General features: G+C 42.6%; 1 protein-coding gene across 1 annotated transcript in view; it reads left to right on the top strand.

The window, feature by feature from the left end:
* The window catches only part of LOC149323467 (extracellular calcium-sensing receptor-like), a 49,038-nt gene extending 28,030 nt beyond the window's left edge, over positions 1-21,008 (top strand). Inside the window, exons 4-6 of the mRNA XM_089511327.1 lie at positions 9,438-9,668; positions 12,227-12,350; positions 18,306-21,008. Of these exons, the coding sequence (XP_089367453.1) occupies positions 9,438-9,668; positions 12,227-12,350; positions 18,306-19,747 (1,797 nt within the window). The 3' untranslated portion in view covers positions 19,748-21,008. The remainder of the gene's footprint in view (positions 1-9,437; positions 9,669-12,226; positions 12,351-18,305) is intronic.
* The last annotated feature ends 5,623 nt before the right edge of the window (positions 21,009-26,631 follow it).

Below are 26,631 nucleotides of genomic sequence, written 5' to 3'. Positions count from 1 at the left end.
AAACTGATTGATATTACCCTCCAAAATATAGACTATAGAGCCTACAATATGCAGAAGGAACCTACTGGGGTGAAGTCTCTGTTACCCCCCATTGAAAGAGCCAGCAGGATTGGGGAAAGCATCTGCTTTGAGAACATTATGAAGCTATTTTGAAAGATTGTCTCACGGGGATGGACTCTGGCTTTGTAAAAGGCATCTTCATAGGCTCAAAAACTGTCCCTTTTGAACATATATGAACTATCTCCTACTACATAAGGATGTGTCCTGGTCACAATACAACGTAGGTGATAGCAATACAACATAGGTGGTGTATGTGCATGCATGTGTATGCACAAAACGTGGTGGCAATGTGCAGCTTTAAGTTCCTAATTTTATGCCATCCTTGGCATAAGTTCAAAAGCCATCTACAAGTGATAACTTCAGATATCTGAGAAAAGTCATCTGTCTTTTCCTCAAAACTAGGTGGAGGTGGGGAGAGAGAGAGAGAGAAAGAGAAAGAGAAGCAGGTATCAGAAACAGATGTAGAAAGAGAAAACGTGGAAAAGGATCCTGATAGAACTCAGTGACATAGATTTGCCTTTGTGCGGCCCCCTATCCCCTATTTGTTGTAAACAGTAAACTCAAGTCGACTGGCGACTGGCATTCCGTGTTGTGGCACCAAGGGTAAGGTGGGTGGCCAACGAGAGGAGAGGGGCTGTTGACCTCGAGGTTACATTCAAGGTGCATGCGCAAGGCGGATGATGTACCATGTGACAGTACCACAGACACAGGGGGTGCACATTTATATTTTGGCCATTGTACAAAGAAACCGTCATACGGTAGCTTGCTTTTATGTTGCTTGCTGTAATGAGTTTTCACTTTAATATTGTTTAATTACACACAAAAAATGTACCAAAAAAAGCTGCCAAGCTGCCCCTAAATGTTGCCTTCCTAGGTGGCTTCCTAGTTCACCTATATGGACGAGCCGGTCCTGCCTGTAGGCAGTGCAGCAGATGTCACAGTTTTATTTTCCAAAGAAAGAGTGTCAGCTTCCTTTTGAATGCTAATATTTAAACTGTAACTATGCTCCAGAAATCAGAGTCCAAGGCTGCACAATCTCATGCATCTGTATTTGGAAAGGAATCCCACTGAGTGCCTTGGGACTTCTCAGGTGACTGTGCTTCTTACAGACCTACTTAGCAATATGCCTTATCGAAATGGAAATGGGGTTTTCTTCTGAGAAAACACGGACTGGATCTTGTCATATCCCACAACTGTGCTCTTTGGGTGTTTGTGTTTGCTGTATTTATTTGACCTTTGTAAGCTAGATTTTGGCTTTACATTGACCTTAGCTGAACCTGAGCATCAGTTATATCTGGAATATTAAGTAGTCCCCCCACTCCTCACCACCCCTTTCCTTCTCTGAAAGCCAGTGGAAACAGTCAAGGCAGTCAAGTAGACTTCCTTACTGCAATAGTAAATAGCCTCCTCTTTCTTTTGCATTAACAGGCCCATTATCTACATTCCTGAGTTTGATAAATGATAATGGTCCTTTGTGCTATCAGGATTTACAAGCAGAGACTTAGCCGATTGCTTGTCTAGGGAATCTGGTAGCAGAGAAAAGGCAAAGAAGGTTTCAGATTCTGTCAGCACTGAGAGAGGCACAAGCATCTTCACAGGGACGTAGCTAGGATTTTAGGAAGGGGGGGTCCAGACTTAGGTGCCACCATTATAATGGGGCTTGAATGTGGTGGCGCAGCAGCACACACCATTCATTTTTCTAATGGAAGGGGAGGGTCCGGACCCCAAGAATCCCCCCCCTTGACTACATCCCTGATCTTCATTAGCATCTTCACAATTAGACACCCACAGCAACTTTCCCACCTCACCTCTAGGCATTTAAAAGCAAAACGTTTCAAGCGTTCGTTTCATATTACTAGCCTAATATATTAATTTAACTATCCCTTTAGTTACTCCTTAGACTTGCCCTGAATGAACCAAGCTTCTTTTAAATGTTGCTGAATTGATTCTTTGGTATTTATGTTTCTATCTTTAGTTACAAAACATACATGACAAGCTCTTAACAGTGACTGTTTTGGCTAATAATTGACGATCTGTAACCTATAAAAAACAGCAAAAGTCACACAGTGATAAGGGCAGAGGAGGTGGATTTTTCAAAATGCTAAAAAAAGCATTCAAGAGGAAGGCAGTAATTATCAAGTAGAAAAAAAAATGCTCCAACAATATGACATGCTGGTTGCGGAAACAGTGTGTCCTGGTGCAAGTCCTTGTCGGTGGAATCCTGCATGTTTTCTTATACTCCAACAGTGTCCTCAAGGAGTGAACAGCAGAAAGTAAAGGGATGTATACAATGCAAGATCAAGGTGGCAAATCTACACTGCTTCTCCACCCCTCCTGGCTTCTCTGTAGCAATAGCAAGTCTACAAAAAATATGAACTTGGTTTGAGTATGAATATGACTCTAACAGAGACTTGGAGGTATGACTCCCATGACTGGAATATAACAATTAAAGGGTATAACTTCCTCAAAAAAACATAGAACAGGCAGAAAATGAAAGGGAATAACATTATATGTCAAGAGAAATTCACATGTACAGAAATCTGTAAAGAGTAATCAGAGTGTATCAGTTGAGAGCATCTGTGTAAATGTGTAAAATCTGTGTAAAAATGAATAAGAAATACAAACTAAAATATGTTAGGAGTTTACCCAGAACAGCAGGAAAAATATTGTCATCTAACAAATGATAATTTATAGACATTTTTCTGATCACGCTGTGAACACTGTAAGCTGCAAATTTTCCCATTCTAAATGGACCATACCGTTTCAAGTTCTTAAGGTGGTAACCTTCATTCCTCTGGTTTTACTGGTTCTTTTTTGATAGATGAAAAGAAAGTATCAGTATGAATTCATTCTCCTGGAATATAGGTAAGGACATAGACAACAGGATTGCTAGGAAGGTCGCATAAGTGCATTACAAAATAGTTCTCAAGACTAGGAATCTTGTCCCTAATATATTTAAGAACAGCAGCGACCTCTGTAGAAAAATCTGATTGACATTACACCCTGTATATTAAGATACATTTCCTTCTCTGTTGTTTTCATTTAATGCATTGCTTCACACAAGGTCCTCAGTTTTTAAGGAGGGCACCCCTCAAAATTGCCAGACAGGTTGTTATTAGAAAAACCATAGAAAAATCATAGAATCCTAGAGTTGGAAGAGACCACAAGGGCCATCCAGTCCAACCCTCTGCCATGCACGAAACCACAATCAAAGCATCCCTGACAGATGGCCATCCAGCCTCTATTTAAAAACCTCCAAAGAAGGAGACTCCACCACTCTCTGAGGTGTTCCACAGTCAAATAGCTCTTACTGTTAAGAGGTTCCTCCTAATGTTGAGGTGAAATCTTTGTTCCTGGAGCTTGCATCCATTGTTCCATTTTCTAGTCTCTGGAGCAGAAGAAAACAAACTTGCTCCCTCCTCAATATGACACCCCTTCAAATAATTAATCAGGGCTATCATATTACCCTTTAACCTTCTCTTCTCCAAGCTAAACATCTCCAGCTCCCTAAGTCTTTCCTCATATAGCACAGTTTTCAGACCCTTCACCATTTTGGTCATCCTCCTTTGGACACGCTCCAATTTGTCAACATCCTTTTTGAATTGTTGCCCAAAACTGGACCCAGTATTCCAGGTGAGGCCTGTCCAAAAGCAAAATAAAGTGGCACAATTACTTCCATCACTTTCTAATCTATTCAGGTCTTCTTGAATTTTGATCCTGTCCTCTGGGGTATTAGGTATTCCTCCTAATTTGGTGTCATCTGCAAATTTGTTAATCATGCCCCTAATTCTGTCTTCCAAGTCAATGATAAAGATGTCGAATAGCACTGGGCCCAGGTCAGAAACCTGTGGGACCCCACTGGTTACTTCTCTCCAGGATGAGTAGGACCTATTGCTGAACACCGTGTAGATTTAGCCAGTCAACCAATTACAAATCCATGTAACAGTTGCCTTGTCTAGTCCACATTTCACTAGCTTGTTTGCAAGAATGTCATGGGGAACCTTGTCAAAGGCCTTACTGAAATCAAGACATGCTATATCAACAGCATTCCCTTTGTCTACCAAGCTGGTAATTTTACCAAAAAAAAAAGAGATAAGATTTGTCTGGCGTGACTTGTTTCTCTGAAACCCATGTTGACTCTTTGTGATTATGGAATTGCCGTCTAGATGTTCACAAACTCTCTGTTTAATGAACTGCTCTAGAATCTTTCCTGGTATTGATGTCAGACTAACTGGACGATAATTTTTGGGATCCTCTTTTTCCCCTTTTTCATATCCTGTGCTATATCTCCCCTACTGCATAATAGGCTCCATTATTCACCAGGTTGGGCACTGTTCGCCTTTTCAGAGAAGACCGAAGCAAAGTATGGGTTGGGTACTTCTGCCTTTTCTCTGTTCCCTGTTAGTGTTTCATCTTCTTCTTCAGCAGCCCTACTATTTCCTTGTTCCTCCTTTTGCTACAGATATAGCCCCCCAAAAGGTCTGTTTTATTGTTTTCAACTTGCTAAACCTGCTCATTTTGCTACAGATGTAACAAAAACAAGCCCTTTTATTGTTTTTAACCTCTCTAGCACCTGCTAAACCTGCTCATTTTGATGGCGATACAGTGGGACCTTGTTATCCGCTGTGGTTTGGTTCCAGGATCCTCCGTGAATAACAAAATCTGTGGATACTCAAGTCCCATTAAATATAATGGCAGAGCAAAATGGTGTCCCATATATAAAATGGAAAATCAAGGTTTGCTATTTGGAATTTATACTTTTTTGGAATATTTTCAAGCCGTGTATTCTTGAATCCGTGTATAACAAATCCGTGGATAAAGAGGGCTGACTGTATAACAAAAACAAGCCCTTTTATTGTAGTAGACCCTCAACACCACCACATCCCTGTTTCTTTTCCCCTTAAGTTTTATGCAGATGCTCTTAACTTGGCTTCCAGAATATAATTCATGGATCTATTCACAGGTGTACACATCCTTCATGTATAATGCTACTCCTCCTCCCTTCCTGTTTGGTCTCTTTCTCTGAAATAAGCTATACCTCTTTATTACTACATTCTAGTCATGAGACTCCTTCCACCAGGTTTCAGTGAAACCTGTAGAGAACATCCTACTTTGACTGACTTTCTCCTATTTGACTTTTCATCGAAATGTACATGCTGAGCAGTTTATCTATGCTAGGATGTCCATCCTCCCACCCAACGTTCGTTTGGGGATGCCAGCTAAGGTAATGACCTATACTTCTTACATTTCGGATCCCTCTCACCTCACTAATTACATCCTTCCACCCCAGCCATGTGTATAAATATCTGCCAACGGAAGCAAGTCTCCATTCATCTCCTGAAGTGGGCTGCAGTTCACAAAGGCATGTGCCAAATAAGACTTGTTAGTCTTTAAGGGTAGATACTGTTGGGTAGATACATGTTGAATGTGTAGATCCTGCCATTTTTGCTTGGTAATCCTTGGTGCAAGAAAACAAAGTTGAAATACGTGCCAGTCTGATATGAAAGATGTGTTCCTCCCCAATAACACCATTCTTGTACTTCTCGTCAGCATACATCCTTTCTACAAATTCACTATCATAGCTACTGTTTTGTTTCCCTGATAGAATTTAGATTGTAGTAGTTAATGGCATACCTCTCCTGTACACATTTAATTTAGTAGGACATTGAACTTTTTGGAGCGGGAGGTGGCAAAGAACACATCGTACCGCACAGCGAGAACGCTACCGGCGCCGCCAATCATTCCCATCGCATTCTGGATGTGTTCCCCAGGGGGGGATTTTCAAGAATGCTTCTCAAGTGTTCCTGAAAATCGCCCCCTCTGGGATGCAACCATAACGTGAGACCCTGGCAGGTTCGTACAGGGAGCTCCTGCTTAGCCAACAGGTTAGGGACTACACTATTAAAAACCTGAATTGGTTGAAAAGCAGAAGCTTTTGAGAACTTATACATTTTTTTGAATATTTTCAAGTCATGGATGCTTGAATCCATGAAGAAAGAATCTGTGGATAAGAGCTGACTGTATTTGGTCATGTTAAGCAAATTTTATGGGATAATCCCAGTTTCAAGATTGCAAGACAATTTATTTCTGTGAAAGGAATGAACTGATTATGAGAGCCATACCTTATTGCACTTGGTAAGCCCAGATCAAGAATTTTTGTCATTCTCAGTATTGCAATTTACCTATCAATTACACTTCACATGCGTTGGAAGAGACTGAAAGGGCCACCCAGTCCAACCCCCTGCCATGCAGGAACTGGCAATCAAAGCATCCCTGACAGATGGCCATCCAGCCTCTGTTTAAAGGCCTCCACCATATTCTGTTTAAAGGAGCAGACTCCACCACACTCCAAGGGAGTTTGGGGCTGTACAGATGAGCGGCATGCAGCCACCCCTTTATTGGCCGAATCGGGCCATGGCAACCACATGCCATGGCCCCGCTCCAGCCTCTGAAGAGCACAAAAAGGAGCCACAAGGGACACCATAGCTGTGGCGGTGTAGATTCATGTACCTGTAGCGCCAGAGCCTCACTGTGCTGTGTAGACTGGTGTTCGCCAAAATGGCACCTGGGGGTAAGACTAGGGCATCCAGAGTGGAGACACTGCGCCCTGGCTCTGCCCACAGGCCAGCACAGGCTCTGTGTTTTGCTTTTGAACAGCTCTTACTGTCAGGAAGTTCCTCCTAATGTTGAGGTGGAATCTCTTTTCCTGTCCATTGCTTCAAGTCGTATTCTCTGGATTTCTTCACAAATGTAAACATCCCTGACATATACAGTCACCCCTCCATTTTCACAGACTTGAAGTCCACAGTCTCAATTAGGGCAAGCCCTATTGGCTAAAACAGTGTGCCATTCGAGCCAATGGTGCTTCAGTATATGCGAGTTTCTGTTTTCGCAAGGGAGGGGGCATCTGGAATGGATCCCCTGTGAAAACAGAGAGGCGACTGTAATGCTATTCCTCCTCCTTTCCTGTTTGGCCTATTTCTCTTAAAAAGGTTATACCCCTCTATTACTCCATTCCAATCACAAGACTCATCCCACCAGGTTTCAGTGATGCCTAATATATCATGTTTGCTTTGTTGTGCTAGGAGTTCAGGTTCATCCTGTTTATTTCCCATGCTCTGTGCATTAGTGTAGAGCAATCCGTGTTGTTCCTAGTTTTGTGTCTGGCATTCCTCCAACTGTCACCTCCTGTGTATGTGAAGTGACCTCCTCCCCAGCAACTTCCTCTGTATGTTCCCCATCCAAGACTATCCTGTTCTGTCCAGAAAAACCTCTGGCTCCCTAATATGATGAAGTGTAGCTACCCTGGCCTCCAAATGATGTACTTTCTCTTCTAAAAGGGCTACCAACTTGCACTTGGTGCATGTGAAGTTCCCCACATGCCTAGGCAAGAAGACAAACATCTCACAAGTGTTGCAGGTGACTGCAACAGCTCCCTCAGTGTGCATATTGAGAAGTCTTAAGGGGGCACTGAAATAGGACTTTGGGTTTCCCCCTCAAAAGTTTCCCTGTTAAACACCTACATAAAGGTGTTGGCCTGGCCTTTGTCCCCAAGCTCCATCAGCGAGTTCAGTCAACTAGGCCTATAGATATCTAGAGAGCTCCTGGTTGCTAGTTTCTTCTGGAGGCAAGTCTCTGATCACTTCCTCTAAGCCAAAGGCCCCCCACAAGCCTCTTAAAGAAAAAAGTGAACAGTTAAATAACCCCTCAAACACTGTTCCCAGCTCACCTTCTCCTCTGTGCTGTAAGTCTTCTTTGACTGTGAAAATTCGCATTGAACATGGTGGAGATTGACACATTGTCTATCTTGATTAAGACTGGAAAGACTGAAAATTGCTAATTGACATTTGAAAAAAATCCGAATTATTTTATGGCTATTGGTTTAATCAGTCAAAATTCGTTAAATACATAAATAGGCAATTTAGAGAGAGGTTGAAAAATACCCATAGAAAAGATAGTTGGAAATAACCTTTCCCTTTTGTATTTTGTTATTTGTAGTAGGTACTTTTTTATTTATAGTATGTCGCAGTAGTTTATTGTTAGCTATTCAAAGTTTTCTTCATGTATCTTTTACTCAATTAAAAATAATTTTTAAAAAGGTAGAATAATAGACTAGGAAATTCCCACTTTAAATTCCTATTTTCCCTCTATATTTAAACATCCTGACGCGTTGCAGAGGATTAGTTCAATGAAGAAAAACATATGGGTTGTTTTGGGGGGTGGGGAGGGGTTGCAAAAAAAAAAATCCTCCAAAAGCCTGCTTTCTGTGCAAAAAATGGGTTTCCTACATAGGAAACATGTTTTTCACCACAGAATAATTCTTCTACCACACTTTCAGATTAGAAGAGAGTACTGCAGAGGAGTATTTGTTTTCTCTCTCTGCAGTGCAAAAACTAATTACTTGTCCTCCCATATGGGGATGAAATAGTGGAGGATTGACATCCCTATTAAGACTATAACTTCCAACTTCCAACTGTTCAGTTTGGAAAGCAGAGAGAACTACAAATCAAACCCTCCTTGGTAGAAATGCTGTGCCTATAAGCCTGAGCAGGAGTGCCATTATTTCCCATTCAAGAGAGGCATGTGAAACCATTCCAGTGAGTCTTTGCCATCACCACTCATTTCCCATTCTCAAAGGAAAGAGAGGATGAAACTTTTAATAATGATGATGATGATGATAATTTATTTTTATTTTTTACCCTGCCTCTCTGTCAAAAAGACAATTGAGGCAGCTTACAATGAAAAGAATCCATATATACACAATATCCCAATTATTCCCTTCCTCTCCTAAAACATCTAAAAGTGGATGAGTTTGTATTTTAAGTTCCTCAGTTGTGAATTGTTACTCATAACAATGCAACATACAGAGGTCTGAAAGGAAAATGTAATTAACATTACAAAAAGGTCATCAAGTAAATATTGTATCACAAGACTGGAGTTTATCGCACAGGGCCTTGGAACGGGCCTTGTGCATTACAAAAGGGGCTGGGATGGGGCCGGAACGAGTGGGGAATGCATTTTACTGCACACAAAAATCCCCGTTCCGTTCTCTTCCGTTCTGTCCCACGGGAGGCAATTTTTGAGAACTGTTCAGCAACCGTGGGACGGTTGGGGAATGGAACAGAAGGGAACGGAATGTGGGATAGATGGGGAATGGAACGGAAAGGAATGGAATGGGGACTTTTGTGTGCGGTAAAATGCATCTCCCACTCATTCCGCACTCGTTCCTGGCCCCTTTCGTTCCGTTCCCCATCCGTCCCGGTGTGATAAACTTCTCTACCTTATTTCAGGCATTTTGTAGCTTTTATGTTTGGGCACAGAATGTTTTTTCCTCTTCAAGCGATGACTCCAGCATGTCTTTGTGTCTCTACCTCTAGGTACTGAAGCATCTTCGGCATCTGAACTTCACTAACAATATGGGGGAGCAAGTCGATTTTGATGAATCTGGAGGCCTAATAGGGAATTACTCGATAATCAATTGGCACCTGTCACCAGAGGATGGCTCCATTGTGTTTGAGGAGGTTGGACACTATAACGTTTATGCCAAGAAAGGAGAGAGACTGTTTATCAATGAAAATAAGATTCTGTGGAGTGGGTTCTCAAAAGAGGTAAGAGACAGCTTGTATCAATACATACCACATTGTCATTTGACAGGGACCCATCAATTTTGGTAGAAATCAGTTTTAAAGCCAGTGGCCTCTGCTTTCTTGTTCCTTTTGGTTCTGCTGGCTATGGTTTTTTAATTGGAATTTCTTTTGGTGAAATGTACTGAAGGCCCTTCCTTTGGTCACTAAATGTAACTTTGTATATCACCTACTCTGCCACAAGATGCCAATTCAAAAGTTTTAATTGCTGACTTCTACCTCCATCTTGTGGCAAGGTACGTGGTATACAAAATCTGCTATTCAGTTTTGTATTCCATCCAGTTCCTTACAAAAGTACAGTATATTCAGGAATGGGAGGGACATACTATAGATTTAAGGTTTGTTTACTCTGTAACCCAAGCGGAGCATAGAGCGGCAATAACAGCTGTTGAATATGTCAGCAGAATATTGTACATCAGAGCTGCCTCACCATGGAATTTCCTCACCACTGAGATAAAAAAATATTTTGTTGCTGATTTGCTGTTAAATGCTAACCATGTGTATATACTGTATGTACTGAAACTTATCAGTGTACCATTATTAGAGGCCCAGATTGATGGAAACAGCATTTTTGCATTTCATCACTGAAATTTGTTTGGAACTCATAAAGCCTGCTTCACACTGTGACCAGGTGCTGCTGCTCCTCTCACAGCAAAGAATCACTCCCTCACTCTCCCCACCCACAATAATGGAACATGGATGTTCCATCATGCAAAGGTCCATTTGTGTGCAGAGGACTCATTTCTGACCCACCACCATTGAGAAAGAGCAGCAGCAGTCACTGCCCTCTGCCCCCCAGCTCATGGTATGGATTGGGTCTTTTGTGTTTGGTACCATGCCACAACTTGTGTCACCCAACAGAGAGGGAGAGGGCCAGTGACTTTGGTGGCAGCACTGTGGTCACTTACTTGCCAAGTAGACAAATTGAAATACAGTAAAAGGAATGAACAGTCATTTCCTATCGTTTGTAAGGATATCTGCTCAATTTTTGGGGAATATTAATTAGCTCAACACACCAATATAGGGCTCCTTACAAGTACCCTTTTCGGATCGAATCCCAGCCTGTCTACCAATGGACCAGAACTTCCAGGAACTGACGCAAAGGCAAAGTCTTTGAATTTTAATCTAGTTTATTGATGCACAGGGGGACACACTCACACCCATACATTCACTCATGCACTCACTCGAGACTAATAGAAGAAAGGGAGGAAAAATGGAAAGAGAACACAAGGCCTTCTAATGGTATACTTGCCTGAGATGGTTTCCCTAGGAATCAAGGTAGATGCAGCAACACTGAAGGAAAATGGGGAAAGGGGTGCGTGGAACCATGCCAGGAGAAGCAGGCTGACAAGAGTGCCTGCCTGCCAACAACGTGGAACTTCGAACGAAGGATAAACTGGACCTTAAATAGGTTCCTAGTCACGTAGTCAGTGGAGGCTGTTGTCCTACATCAAAGCAAAACCAAATTTACACATCACTTGATCCATAGGCATCCTCTGCCATGGGAAAACAATGTCTTGTTTCTGTGAAACATCTCCCAGTCATAAATCTGTCTCATAGGTGCGAAGGAATCTTCCTGTTTGCAACTCCTAGCAAAGACTTTGCTGCCTACATGGTCTCTCCGCCTTCAGATCATAGCAGCCAAGGGGCAGCTCCCATAATGCCTTTCCATTAGGGTCATAAGGAGACATACTTCACCCTATAGATGCAGGACTTGCTTAGAGGCCTCTATGATCAAGTGATGCAAGGAAGAGGGGCCACCTGATTACCTCCACAGATGCATTTTGGGATAGGGATTTTGGGGGTATTTTTATAAAATTCCAGACTTGATAACACGTTCTGCCTCTGAGCAACTCCTCTTAGGACTTTATCACACTAGACGAATCCCGCTCAGAAACGGGATTTAAAAGTAGAAAAAATATGGGATTTTTTCAGACGTTTCTTCTAAACAGCAGTAACATGAAAATAAAGCGAACGGAAAGTCGACAAAAACGCCACCTTTTTATTTTCAGGAACTTCTCGAAAGTAAAAAGGTGATGTTTTTGTAGACTTTCCATTCACTTTATTTTCATGTTATTGCTGTTTAGTGCAAACATGTCTGAAAAACGTTCCGCATTTTCAGGGTTTTTCTGCTTTTAAAATCTCGTTTCTGAGTGTGATTCGTCTAGTGTGATAAGGCTCTTAGTCACATAGCTGCTCACTAGCCCACAGGAGCAGGCCAACAATTGGCAATGATGATCAAAGAACAAAGAGCCACAGCCTCTATCTGCCTTTGCCCTGTCCATGCACGCTGGCATCTAAGCATAGGGAGAGTTGGTATCAACCCTCTGTGGCTGTGGGCCTCCACTTGAAGTGCTTTGATCCCTATTGTGCTTCTAATGTGTTGTGGAAAAGCACCCGAGGAGGATCAGTACCTAGGATGAACCAGAGCTCTGCCTTTATCTGAGGTTTCATATTCGGCCTGCCTGCTGGCCATGCCTCTCTTGATGTAACCAAGTTGCTTTCATGTTTTATTCCTACAGGTGCCTTTCTCCAATTGCAGCAGAGACTGTCAGCCAGGCACTAGGAAAGGCATTATTGAGGGCGAGCCCACATGTTGTTTTGAATGTGTAGAATGCACCGATGGGGAGATCAGCGATGAAACAGGTATTGTCTGGTACTGCGTTCTCTTCTGCTTAGTCACATTTCCCCAGGAGTCAGAAATCATGTTCTGAGAGCCTTTCTGATGGGAGGCCACAGTCAACATATTTTGGTAAACTGTCACATAATCATTCCTCATATCAGTTTAACGTTTATCTGTTCTCAGTTTTGTCATGAACAAGAAATTAGGGCCCCCAGAATAATCTATTTGCCCCCCAATTTGTCCATAAATTGTCATACAGTAGCAAAATAGGAAAGAGGGCCTTCCTAGAAGTAATAGCACCTAAACTGCATTACGGATCCTGGAAATTTTCTATGTGGATCTCTTGGTATACTGCTCTTCACTACCTCAGCCTAAGCCAAATCTTATGTAGTACATGTTCTCACAGAGGTGATAAAATTGTTTCAGGGGATTTATGCTTCCATCATTTCAAGTGGAGCTGCATGATGGAATATTCCCCAGGAAAAAAATAGCATCGTAACGATAAAAAATTGACAGATCCTCTTCACATGTGTTCTATATGAAGAGGACATGCTTTATAGATAAAGTTTACCATCTAATTGACCATTAGTTCAGGAACTGCCTTCCAGCTGTTTGGTATTCTATACTCTGCCTTTGGATTCCAAGAACCTTATCGCATTACAAAACAGAGCAGCAGAGAAGTGACTTCCTGGTTACCTCTTCAAAGCACTTCTGTTCTCCCTCTGGAAGATGGTCATAAAAGTGTGCCTTTTGCCAAACAGATTTTCCAGCACAACAAAAGGCATGGTTTTACAACTGTCTCCCATAGGAAGAGAATAGAAGTGCTTTGAAGGCATGAGGAGAATAACCAGAAAGCCATTTCTCTGCAGCTCCATCCAGCTTACTTTTGTAATGTAAAGTATGGAAGAGAACAAACCATAAAAGCTTGCCTCTTATTAGCCAGTGTCAAGAATGCCTAGAGTTGATGTTTCCTTGGGTTGATGAGAGGAGGAATCCACACAAAGTGAGTTTTACCCTAACACCACCCACAATAAACAGCGACAGCTGACTATCATCACAAAACAAACAGCAATCCAAAAGCAGCCATCTTGCCTCATCAGTTTATTCCCTGCCTGTGCCCAGAACAGAGCTCCATACTTATCATTGTCATTTACTTACTTATCATTAATCCCTAGTTTGTCACCTCTGTTTGGTTTTGATTTTTAATTCTTCCTTTTCTCCTTCCATCCCTCTCCTGTATCTCCTTCATATTTAAAGGGGGGAGAGAGAATCATAGAATCCCCCCTTTCCATTTTTCTCTTCCCACATCATTGCTACTTGCTGTGATGGCTTCAGTAGGGAAAGGGATGATGTGCTCTGGATGGAGACTCTGATGCTTCTCAGCTTAGGCATTAGATGTCCTGGAAAATATATATCTTTCTTTCTCAACAGTGTACTACTGCTCAGCATTCTAATTAAAAATAATAATTGTAAGCTGCTCTGATAGCCATTAGGGCTGAAGGGAGGGTATAAATACCATAAATAAATAAATAAAATTCTGATAGTCAGAATCCTAGATCTTGCGAGTGGGGGCTTTGTCTTCTCCTGTTAAAGGCCAATGTCTCCAGAGATTTAGCTCTCTTGTGAGGGAAGCAACTCCCATATGAGGGCAGAAAGTGGCCCTTCCCTTCAAATTTGTCTGATCATGTGTCAGACTTGGATTCTTGAGGTGGGGGACTGATGTTGACTTCGAGTCTGTTCAGGATCTGTATGAAAAGGAGGAAGAGGAATGGTCAACTCTGAGTCTCTTCATAAGGATTTGTCTCAAAGACTTTATCATATGATGAATGTTTGCCTCTGTTTCTAAGGTTATATGTACTTTAGGTCTTGCAGTTTCCAAGTCTTCAGATAGGGCTGCTGAGCAGCAAGAGACTAAGCTCAGTAAAAGAAATGCCACAGTTCTTCCCCAGGCCAAAGTGTCTGTAAAAAAAGTGCCTTTTCCCAGTGGTGTCCCCACCCCTGGTATCATCCGGTACAGGGGGGCTGCCAGGGGATGATGGGATGTGGGGAGCTGCCAAAAGGGCATACTCGGCCCTCTCCTTCACTGCAACACCACTGCCCTCCTTGTGAGGAGACCGACACCACTACAACAAAGTCAGGAGGGCGCTCAGCCTTCTCCTTCACTGCAGCAGTGCTGGCCTCCTCATGAGGAGACTGGCTTCAGCAGCAAAGCAGGAGGGGCATGCTTAGTCCTTCTCACCCTGCAGCTGGAGAAGGGCCCGATCAGATGTCACCCCACTTCTGGGGTATCAACCAGGGCAAGCCACATCCCCAGTGCTCCCCTAGTAATGCCACTGACTTTCCTTTCCATTTTCTGCAAATTGTCAGATCTGAGTGAACAACTCTTTTGCAGGGCAAGAGAGCCACCTTGGTGGCTCAGAGGTTTCACACTCTAGCAAAGCAGGTGACAGAAAAATCTCAGTTGTCAATTATCACATTGCTGCTTTGGTTTTGAGTGTTCTTACACCCAAGGGTGGGTTTTTCCCCAAGGACTTTGAAAAGAAGAGCATTGAAGAATCTCTCAAAGGTGAGGCATGTGCTTTATCTATTTGAGACTTGTCATCACAGTCTCTGTTTGCCATGGTTGCCATCTTCTGGTTTAAGGAGATTTTATAGTGATGATTTAGATCAAAAATCGCTGTATCAAGTTCTCATGGAAGCTTACCAGTCTCAAGTTCAGTACGGCCCCATTCTCACTGGGCATATAAAGCAACGAATATCGCTGTGAGTCTGGATCGGATCAAGTTTCCGAGTCATATTCGAATTAGGTCCTTTGTTTCCATTACAAAAGGGAGCAAACGGACTTGGTTTTTCTTGACCCATGTTCTCATTCCCATTGATATTTTTCCGTTGTATTTTGACACAGACTTTTTTGTTCCTCGTTCCCATTGCCATTCTGGAACCGTTTTTTTAAAGCTGTCAATCAAACACTTAGGCAATTAGACGTGACAGTGACGTCTAATCCCCCCTTCTTCTTATCCCCCCCTTCTTCTTCAAACCACCCCAATATGCAGCAGCCAGCCACCCCTTTTCTGTCTCAAAAAAAGGAAACAAGGGCAGGGTACACACCGCCAGAAAGAGATGCCTCCCCGGCGCCTCTCTTTGCTCCGCAGAAGTGCTGCAGCAACCAAGCGGCTCCTCTTTGCGACGTCACTGCGATGCCGCAAAGTACAAGGGACATTGTGATGATGTCACAGCTGCGCCGCCCTGCCTGGAGGTGGTGCAGCTGCAATGTCACCGTTACACACCGCGCTTGGTGGGCACACTGCATCTGCGGCGCCCTCATCACATGTGAGGGCTGCTGGGCATGTGGGCACTCCACCCACCAGGCAGCCCTCGCACATGACGAGGGCGCCTCAAAGGCCCATCTGTTCCAGGCCAAGGCTGGATGCAGGAGCCACATTCAGGGGTTTGGGTTTTCTATCTCTCTCTCTCTTTTTCCTTTCCTACTAAAATGGTGAAGGGCCTGGAAACCATGCCTTATGAAGAACGACTTAGGAAACTGGGTATGTTAAGCTTGGAGAAAAGACAATTAAGAATTGATATGATAGCCCTCTTTAAATATTTGAAGGGATGTCATATTGAGAAGGGAGCAAGCTTGTTTTCTGCTTCTCCAGAGAACAGGATCCGGAACAATGGATGCAAGCCACAGAAAAAGAGATTCCACCTCAACATTAGGAAGAACTTCCTGACAGTAAGGGCTGTTTGATAGTGGAACACACTCCCTCGGAAGATAGTGGAGTCTCTTTCCTTGGAGGTCTTTAAAGACAGGCTGGATGGCCATCTGTTGAGGATGTTTGATTCAGAGTTCCTGCATGGCAGGGTGTTGGACAGGATAGCCCCTGTGGTTTCTTCCAACTCTATGATTCTATGATTCTAAGATATGATACATTAGATGGGAGAGATGCTTTTAAAATCTATATTGCCAGAACTATATCTTTTGGGGTAACTGATTCTCTATTTGTGTCCTTTACTTCATCGTCATTTGGGGAAAAGGCCTTCAGATTGACTATTACTAGATGGATCAAAACATGAATTGTTCTACCTTATGATCTTGCTAAAGTTCCTTGCCTAGGCAACATCACCTCTTTCTTCACTAAGGCAACCTCCACATTGGCTGTTTTCTGCTTCAGCACTGTCAACACTGGTTGACATCCGCAGGGCAGATGCCTGGAGCACTCTTTCTACTTTTATCTGACATTATAAGATTGACAGGTTCAGACCAACTGAGACTGCCTTTGGTAGGGGAATGCTTCAGGAAGTCCTCCAATCATGATTGCAGCCATTCTCACTTTTGTTGTTGAAAGGAATGCTTGGGCATATCCCACTTTGTGTGGAGTTCTCCTGTCAACAACCTAGAGAGTGCTACATTGAGTACTTACCATGAAGATGCACTCTGAGTTGGTAGAAAAAGGAATCAACCCCTCCCTTCCTGGCTGTTATTCTGGATTCTGGAATGGCCAGTTTAGAGAGAAGGAAGCTTGCTGGTTATGTTTTTCCTGTTTTTCTTGTTTGTCTGCTCTGTTGCTTGGCTGGGACATGAACTGATGAGGCCAGACAGCCACTGTTGGAGAGCTATTTGTTTTGTGAAGACGTCAAGTGTTTCCCTGACTTTTCTGGGTGTTAATAGGTGAAACCCACCTTGTGTGGATTCCTCCTCTCTCCCAATCCAGAATGCACCTTCACAGTAAATACCCAGTGTAACATAAGCTCAGCTGATACTGATTTGGCCCTACTTACTAGAGTACACAGACAGCCAAAGTCCTGGCAGCAGTGAAGGGCTCATGTGCTACTGTACCCACCACCAATCCATGAAAGCAAAAATGATATACAAAGCAAAAACATGCAAAGCAAAAATGACAGAGGAAACCTCATGAGGCACCTAATGTGATGATCTAGATGGCACAGGTCACAGTTGAGATTGTCACCTCAGACAACAAATTCTGTGTGTTAAGTTGACAGTAACTTGATTTCTTTATAGATAAGTAAATTATGAGAAAATTGTGTTTTTCACTTCAGAGACCAAAATACTTCAAGCTATCCTCCAAAATTTTCCATGAATAGTAATGGAGAGTGTGACTAGGTTTTGAGAAAAAGTTGGAGGAAGAAGGAGGTCAGAATGTAGATGCAGCAGAGTGGGTTTATTCCCATGTTGGTGGGAAGGTTTAGAGACATAAAAGGACCACAACAGATGACACTGTGAGGGACAGGCCAAAGGCTACATGAGGTAGATTAAAAGTAAGAAAGCAAATCCATCAGATAGTAGGGCAAAAATTTAGCTCCATATAGATGGGAGGGAAGGAATGGAAGAGAGGAATATTTGGATTGTCCATTTTGTGGGAACTCAAGTAGTTAACAGGGATATAAAAAATATTCTCCAACTTTTATGTCCTCAGTGGGAAAGAAATTTCAACTCGCACAAGAAATCAAAATATTGACAACTACCACTTTTTTGTCCTTGGGCAAGAGTGAAAAGACAAGCACTTTTTGTTTATTTGTTTTCGGTGACTTTTGCACAGAACCAACAATTTGTGCAAATGAAGGATCGCAGTGTTTTTCAACAAAAATGGGGTGTGGGAGCAGGGTTTGCACTAACAACATTTTTGCAAAGAAATCTTGAAAATGTCCAACTGTTTTAATTCCCCCCACCCCCAGGGAGAAAAAATTTGAAATGTATGGTTCTCAATACCCAAGGATGAAATAAGCAGACTTGCATCCCTGCTTATTAAACAGATGATAATAGGAACAGAACACAGAGGAGCAACAAGGGAGGGGAGCTCCAAAATATTATTTTAGCAAGAAGTATGGAAGAGCATGACAATGCTCTTTTTGAAGTCTTGTGAGCTGGGATCATGTGTTCCGTTGATGGCACATCCTGCCCCTTGAAGAAGATGCAGGAGATTGCTATCCATGTCTAATAGTGTCTTGTTCTTTTCCAGATGCCAGTGCTTGTGAGAAGTGTGCTGAAAACTTCTGGTCCAATGAAAACCACACTTTCTGTATTCCAAAGCAGATAGAATTTCTCTCTTGGACAGAGCCATTTGGGATTGCTCTCACCCTTTTTGCTATACTGGGCATCTTTCTGACTTCATTTGTTCTGGGTGTTTTTACCAGGTTTCGCAACACACCCATTGTCAAGGCTACAAACCGTGAACTCTCGTACCTCCTCCTCTTTTCACTGCTGTGCTGCTTCTCCAGCTCCCTTTTCTTCATTGGTGAGCCCCAGGACTGGAACTGTCGCTTGCGACAGCCAGCCTTTGGTATCAGTTTTGTCCTCTGCATCTCCTGCATTTTGGTGAAGACCAATCGTGTCCTTCTGGTCTTTGAGGCCAAGATACCCACAAGCCTCCATCGCAAGTGGTGGGGTCTGAACCTCCAGTTTCTCCTGGTCTTCCTGTGCACTTTTGTGCAAATAGTCATCTGTGTCATTTGGTTGTATACTGCACCCCCGTCCAGCTTTCGGAACCATGAGCTGGAGGATGAGATCATCTTCATCACCTGCAATGAGGGCTCCTTAATGGCACTGGGCTTTTTGATTGGATACACTTGCCTCCTGGCTGCTATCTGTTTCTTCTTTGCTTTTAAATCCCGCAAACTGCCAGAAAACTTCAACGAGGCCAAGTTCATCACTTTCAGCATGTTGATCTTCTTTATTGTCTGGATCTCTTTCATTCCAGCCTATGCCAGCACCTATGGCAAGTTTGTCTCTGCTGTAGAGGTGATAGCCATACTTGCTGCTAGCTATGGACTCCTGGCTTGCATCTTCTTCAACAAGGTCTACATCATCCTCTTTAAGCCCTCACGCAACACCATTGAGGAGGTGCGCTGCAGTACTGCTGCTCATGCCTTCAAGGTGGCCGCCAGGGCTACATTGCGACGCAGCAATGTGTCTCGCAAGAGGTCCAACAGTCTTGGAGGCTCCACAGGCTCCACCCCATCTTCATCCATTAGCAGCAAAAGCAACCGCGAAGACCCCTTTTGTCTGCCCACATCTGTAGAGCAACAGCAGCAACACGGGTGCAAGCAGAAAGTGAGCTTTGGTGGTGGGACTGTCACTTTCTCACTGAGCTTTGAAGAGCACCAGAAAAATGCAGTCGCCAACAAAAATGCAAAGCACAGGAACTCCTTGGAAGCCCAAAATAGTGATGATAGTCTCATGCGGCATAAGGCCTTGATTCCTCTGCAGTGCAGTGAGCCACTAGGCAATGAGCCCAATTTCCAGACAGCTCCAAGTCACGACTCCAACACACAGGAAGCAGTAATGGGAGAAACCAAACAAGATGGACAAAGCTTAGAAGAAGAACAGCCTCCTTTGTCAGCTTCATACTTGCGGGATTATGTAGGCAGTGACTCCATCATAGAGAATGCTGTTCATTCATAATCAAAGAAGGGAGATGCAATACCCCTGCTTGTCTTCTGAATGGTGAGAGAGACTGGATACTCATCTGCAGCATAGCCAGCCTCTTCGTAATGTTAGAATGAGCAGGGTAAACTCACCTCCAGCAGAACACTGAGGGGAACGTTTCAAAAGTGATCGTTCCAGTGAAAATCTGTGGTGGTTGTGGAAAGTACAAGGATAAAACTAGAAAGGATCTTCTTCAGCTGGGCTTTAGCAGACTTTTGTCATCAACATTTCACCATGGTGGTACAGACCATGAACGTTAGCAAATGTACTAACATTGGTTAGCAAATGTACCTGGGCAGTTTCTTGTAACATGCTCTGCTTTTTACATTGATGTATATTATTGCTTTTCTTCAGGATGTATAATTCCCCTTTATATGTAAAACTGCTTAGCCATATTACAAGGAGAAACTTTCTGTAGTGCCCAAAACAGAACATGCATTTTGACTTAGGGAAAGTCACCTCTACTCCACTCTTTGTCAAAAACATGCTAAATAAAGTTCAGCCAGTGGCCTGAACTTGTTAAGTATTTAAAATCATAGATATTGTTCCCCGTACACAATAAGATAGACCAATTAATGCTGTTCCAAATGCCTTGTAATGTATGGCAATCTTGAGAAACATCACATTACAGAGAGACTGTTCTCCCAGAGATTTATATCATTTGGAGTGCCCTTGGCTGGCTCACATTGTAGACTGAAAGGAATGGGTTTGCAATCCGGTGAAGTGCAGAGAGAACTTGGTAAGATGGGCCCATTCATTGAGACCTTATTATCTCCCTGGTGAGTGGCTTTTTAGTTTCAGTCAGCTAATAGTAACATCTTGCCTTACAGTTTACACTGCACCGTGCTGTGTTAACTTCTTCCCAACCTATGAGCTACTCGGTGCCACATGTAAAAAGACTTCAGCCCTAACATGTCACATTTAAAGGGCCCCATAGCATTACCAATATGTGTTTTCTTTTGACAGAAACAAAATTGTACTAATGTGTTTGTATGTGAAGGCTCCTCACAATCCGAGGTCCTAAACTGCATTTTATTTAGCTTGCACATGTTCATGAAAAGTGGAACAGCCCTCACCCCACCCCCATGGTCTTTCTAAAAGATCAGATCTGTTTGCTCTTGCAAAGAAGAGCAGGTACATATGCCTAGCGAGTTTTTTTAAGTGTTTGATAAAACTGATAGCAAAAAATGGCTACTGTAAGAAGCCATAAAGAGTGAAATAAAGGACAGATGTTGAATGTTTATGGAGCTGCAAAGGAAAGCTTACAACTCTGCATTCTTATGATCTTATCCTTGGATTCCAACAGGAAAGACTGTATCTTTGCCTGCTTTGCTTTGGAGTTGGTAAAATGTAATTTGGGATATATTGGTAGAACTTTAGACAGTTTACCATACATTTCTCCCAATCCTTTAACAGCAACACCACCAACACACACAAAAATTAGATTGTTGAGATTAAGGAAGCTTGGGTTATCCAGGAATGAATTTTGGTTTGCAAGGATATTCATTTCACCTCAAGCGTGATGAACAAACCCCAGGGCTCACTCAACAGCTGCTCAAAGGGCCTGTGTTCATGCCTTTGTTTGGGTGCTTTTGTTTGTACCAAGTGCTGATCTTTCTGTGTGTCCAGCAAGTGGATCTTGGGGTTCTAGTAAAACACAAAGTAAACCCAACAAGTCTAAAGTCTCCCTTTCCACTTGTAGCTCAGATTTAACTGCAGTTTTCTGTTAGACATGCAGCTGCATTTAAACCCCTAGCTGACAGATGCAAAAAACCTTAACTAGCTCTCTTAGTACTTTTTATTTGGTTAAAAACAACTGCAGAGATGGTCACTGGATCAAGGCTACAAGCTGGGGATAAAATGCTTTCCACCAGTTTAAATCTACCCTAAAAGCTGCTAAGGAAGGAATGAAAAACAGGCACGATAGAGGGAGCAATCATTTTTCACTTCCTTGATTAATAGGAATGTTGGGGTGGATTTTCACAGCAGGGATTCCATCAGACAAAAGTGTTAAACCCACCAAGCTCATGTCAGGAAATGCAATTACTGATTCTCCTCTCCATCACTGCTAGTTTAGTTCTTGGCTATCAGTTTTTGAGGAAATGGAATAAATCAGAGACTTCTCAGATTCATTCTAGAAAAACACTGCCCATCTTGCTTTCAACAAAGAGGAAAAGACACCAGCAGGAAACGTGAATTAACTCTGCCTCAGTAGAGTTCATCATTTCTACATGGGGCAAAGAAAAAATAACTGATTGCTTCAAATTTCCATTCATTGTGAAAATATTAGCACCACATCGGCAACATAATGAAACACGCAATACGTACTTTAAAAAATGTGTCATATAATGACAGTATTGTTACAGGTGTGTATTCTTTTATTGTCTGTATGTTTAAAATCCTAACAAACCCTCCAGTTCATCAAGTGTCTACTGTATGTGTGGACCTAGAAAACGCAGACCTTACTCCTCATATTGAGGTTAAAAGAGTCATGGATATTTGCTTATTGTACTGATGCTTCACCCAAGTGCCAAAGGTTTCATTATACTATTACTTTTGTCTTGCAGGGGCCCTAACTGTGTACAGTTTTTCACATATACTGAAAAGAAGTATATACGTAGCTTTTTGGACCCTCAAGGTGTTAGCATTTCTGCTGTTCCTTAGTTTATATTTATGTACATTGGCTGAAAAACCTCTGGCTTTGTCATAAGCCAAAACCATGTCAGGTCTAGTATTCTTAGTTTGTAGGAATCACATGCACACATCCCTGTATGGAGCACTGAGCAGGCCTTTTCTCTGATATAACAAAATTCCCAACCATTACACATTCTCCCCCTTGGATACAGCTGCACTGGACAGTTCTCCCCGCCGTTATTTCAGACCGGATGTGCCATTTGTAGGCTTGCCTTCCTCTGGTAAAGTAGCAACAAAGGAGTTGTTCATAGGGCAAAGCCTAAGTTTGCCATATTGACTGGTTGTTCTAGATTCTAGATGCTAAATCCTAGCATGAACTTCAGCCAATTTATGTCTGCTTTTGTCATCATGTGGTGTGAATTAGGGTTAAGTTATGTGATATCACATGCCACAGTCAACTCATACATACACCATGTCTTCTTGTCTGCATAACTTGGCCTTTGCTATCTTTGGTCTTTTCCCCAAGAAAAAGGTGGTATAGTGCTTTGACTGTTGAGTTACTTTTACACATTAATCAATTACTGCTCTTATTGCTTAAGCCTTCCTGACTCAGTCAGATGGTTAAAACTGGGAAGCAAGGCTGGCTCTCCCATTTTCTTGCACCCTTGAATGAGTGCCATGGTGTGTTCCTGTGAGTGGAAGATGCAGTCGGCAAAGGCAGTGACACTGAACAGAGTGGAATGAAGTTGTATCTTTTTTGAACCCAGCACCATGCAGCTTTTCTTCATACACAGCTCACCTACCCTGTGGTGCTGATGGTACCAGATTGGCATCGAGCCCCTAAAGCAAGAGAGTTGTCCCTTCCTCCACTCCAAATGGCTGATTTGGGCCCAAAAACAAACATAAGAACTTTTCTAGGTCAGCTGAAATGTGATTGTGTGGCCACTTACAGGGGCATGGTGTAGATGCCAGGACACATTTCTCTCCCTTTCCCATAAAAGAGTTTGCCAGATATTTTAAGTAGGCCCTCCAATTTTTGCTTTTTAAAATCTGCCTAACATGCAAGATGCAGTTGGCCGTATCAGTGGGCTTGCTAGAAGTTGTGCTCATATAATGGGAGTCAGAGTCCTGGGGTATTTGGCATGTGTGTGTGTGAAGTGGGGGGGTCCAGAATGGAACACCTGTGGATACAAAGGGCCAACTGTATTTAGAAGTGAAATGTTACAGGGGGGAGAGCTTTATATACTGTATTTATTCCCTAGGTTCTCAAACGGTAGGACCCCCCCCCAGAAGTGTGAGTTTTTCAAGGGGGGGGTGTTCTCACCTCAGACACCAATTTGCTCGCGCTCCAGAGAGGGGAAGTGCTTGGAGCTCTTTTTCAGCATTACTTTCACCATCAGACTGCATGGCAGGGAGTAAGAGAGGAAAAGAATCATAGAGTTGGAAGAGACCCCAAGGTCCACACAAAGTACCCCCGACAGATGGCCATCCAGCCTGTTGGAAAATCTTCCAAAGAAGGAGTGTGTTCCACTATTGAACAGCCCTTACTGTCGGGAAGTTCTTCCTAATGTTGAGGTGGAATCTCTTTTCCTGTAGCTTGCATCCATTGTTCTGGATTCTAATCTCTGGAGCAGCAGAAAACAAGCTTCCTCCCTCAATATGACATCTCTACAAATATTTAAACAGGGCTATCATGACACCTCTTAACCATCTCTTCCCCAGGCTAAATAAAGAAGGGAGTGTGTGTCAGGATGTGGTGGGGAGGTCAAGGTTTATGTGTGCATGGCAGTGGTTTGGGAGGGGGTTGGAGCAAAGGTTGCTCCCCAACACACACTCCTCTACCAACCACTTACCAAAGCTGGATGTTGTGTTCACATTCACAGAGCAAACAGCTTTGCTAAGTGGTTAGCCTCTTAGCCCCAAGCATTTCTCCTGGTGCATGCACATGCAGCATTGGAACTGCTGGCTAAGAGGCAGCTCTCTTTACAGCCCAGCAAGCAGAGCCGCCAGACCCAGAAAACAACTCTTTTCCCCCAGCAACTGCTGGGGCTCCCTTTTCCAGGTTTGACAGAGCTGTTGCCTTGGGAAATGTCACTGTGAAAGCGCTCATACCGTTTGCAACTACCTACCTTTAAGAGCCAGAGGGGTGTAGTAGCTTGAGCTTTGGACAATCACTCTGGAGACCAAGGTTCAATTCCCAGCTCAGCCATGAAACTCACTGTGTGACCTTGGGCAAGTCACTCTCAGCCTATGGGAAAGGCAAGGGCAACCTCCCTCTGAATAAACCTTGCCAAGAAAACCCCATTATAAGCTCACCTTAAGATTGGCATAAGTCGAAAATGACTTGAAGGCACACAACAACAACAAACCTGAAATGGGATTCTCAGCTATGATGGCTAGAAAGTTAAATACCCTACAAGACTTGATGTCACCAAGGAACTGAGAGTTGTTCTTTCTAATATACTCCTCGTTTTAGTAAACTTTGGGGTTCAGAAACAAGGAAGTGCATCACGTCCAGTAAAAACATTGTGTTGAGTTGGGCACTGAATTTTGTGAAATAAAAATTTTCTCATTTGAATGTTATTTCCTTATAAAAAGTTAAATTAGGATTATATATAAATGTGTGAACGAAAATATACACACTAAAAAAGACTTATTCATATACTACTTCCAGCCCGTGTGTGTGTGTGTGTCGTATGTGCATGTAAAGAGGGCTGGGTGGGGAGTTTGAGAACCCCTAGCATAAAAAATCCATTGATCAGATGCCAAGGAGAACAGTAAATGTTCACGCAAGCAGCTCCTCTTTCCACTTCAACAACACCCTGCCTCCCACTCATCTGCCAAATGGGGACAATAATAGCAGCCTGAGGCCAAGCTGGGAATCAACAAGCTACAAACAACACAGATACCTGTAACTAGTTACTCTGGAGCTAATGTGGGCACAACAAAGCTGCCTTTCAAAAGCAATGTAAGAAAGAAATTATTTCACTGGTTTAATGAGTCAGTTTCTGGGTACTTTGAATGTTACTTTTAAAGAACCTTTTTAGAGGAATTTAGATGAGTTTTTCACCTTTTATGCCATTCTCCTATCCATTCTACATTTTTTCTCTAAAAAGGGTAATCTACAGTGGTCCCTCCACATTTGCTGGGTTTAGGGGTGAAGGATTTCTATAAATGTGGAAGAACTGCAAATTAAAAACAACAACCACTATTCTTTGTACCCAAGAGGACGCCTAGAGAAGTGTTTTCTCTAGGAACGTCTAAGCTCTCCAGCACAACTCTATGGTCAACTTCTGGCAGAGTTGCATTGAAGGATCGAGATTCCTAGAGAGAACATATTAATCAAAACCACAAATAATCAAATCCGCAAAAGTCAAAGCTGACATGTGGAAGGTCAACCGTAACAGAAAAGTAGTGAGCAGGAAAACTTACCTTACCAAAATGTTGAAAAGTAAAGCAGTGGGTTACTTTTCAAATACTTCAAACATGTTAACTAGTAATAGAATTATTTTTTAAAAGTAATGTCCCACATTCTGGCTTTTGAACAAGGATTTTTATAGGTATGTGAAGATTTAAAACTCCTATCTACAAGCAAAACCTACCAAAAACATTCTTTTCAAAGCAAAAAACTGCTTATTAGAACATAGTTTTGCAGAAGAATCCATTAATGAACTGACAGATCCAACACCGTGAGATTTCATCTAGATAACCCTGAAAGGCAGCTTCGTAAGAACTGGGACTTGAATAAAAACAGAATAAAAACAAAATGGCATTTCTTTGGGAACTGGAAGCTAAAGCAGTGGAAATCAAACCATTTACCCTTGGGACCCCACCTCCCTTTACATCTACATGTGGATGTCATGCTCTTCCCCACTTGATACAGTATATGAATAAAAATATTTTATTTAGTGCACATATTTTCATTCATGCATTCATGTATGTTCATATTTTAACATTTCATAAGGAAATGACATAGTTCAAATTAGAACTGTTTTATTAAAGTAAATTCACTATTGAATTCAATGCATGTGAAGATTTGCACATAAAAAAAGTTTGGGAAGAGGAAAAGGAGGAGAGATAAAGGCCGCCAAGTCTTGCACCCCCCAGGAATTCTTGCCCCCCCAACCCGGGAGTCCCACCCAATCATCTGAGACCACTAAGCTAGAGGAAATTAGTAGTAGATAAAACTAGTTATCTATTTTGCACATAGAGTAGGGAAAAAAAGT

The sequence above is a fragment of the Sceloporus occidentalis genome, unplaced genomic scaffold (genome assembly GCF_023333645.1).
Source record: "Sceloporus occidentalis isolate IW3139 unplaced genomic scaffold, rSceOcc1.0.p SCAF_1, whole genome shotgun sequence".
In the NCBI taxonomy this organism is placed as follows: Eukaryota; Metazoa; Chordata; class Lepidosauria; order Squamata; family Phrynosomatidae; genus Sceloporus; species Sceloporus occidentalis.
The sequence above is the reverse complement of the archived record's forward strand: the minus strand, read 5'-3'. Positions and strand labels throughout refer to the sequence as shown.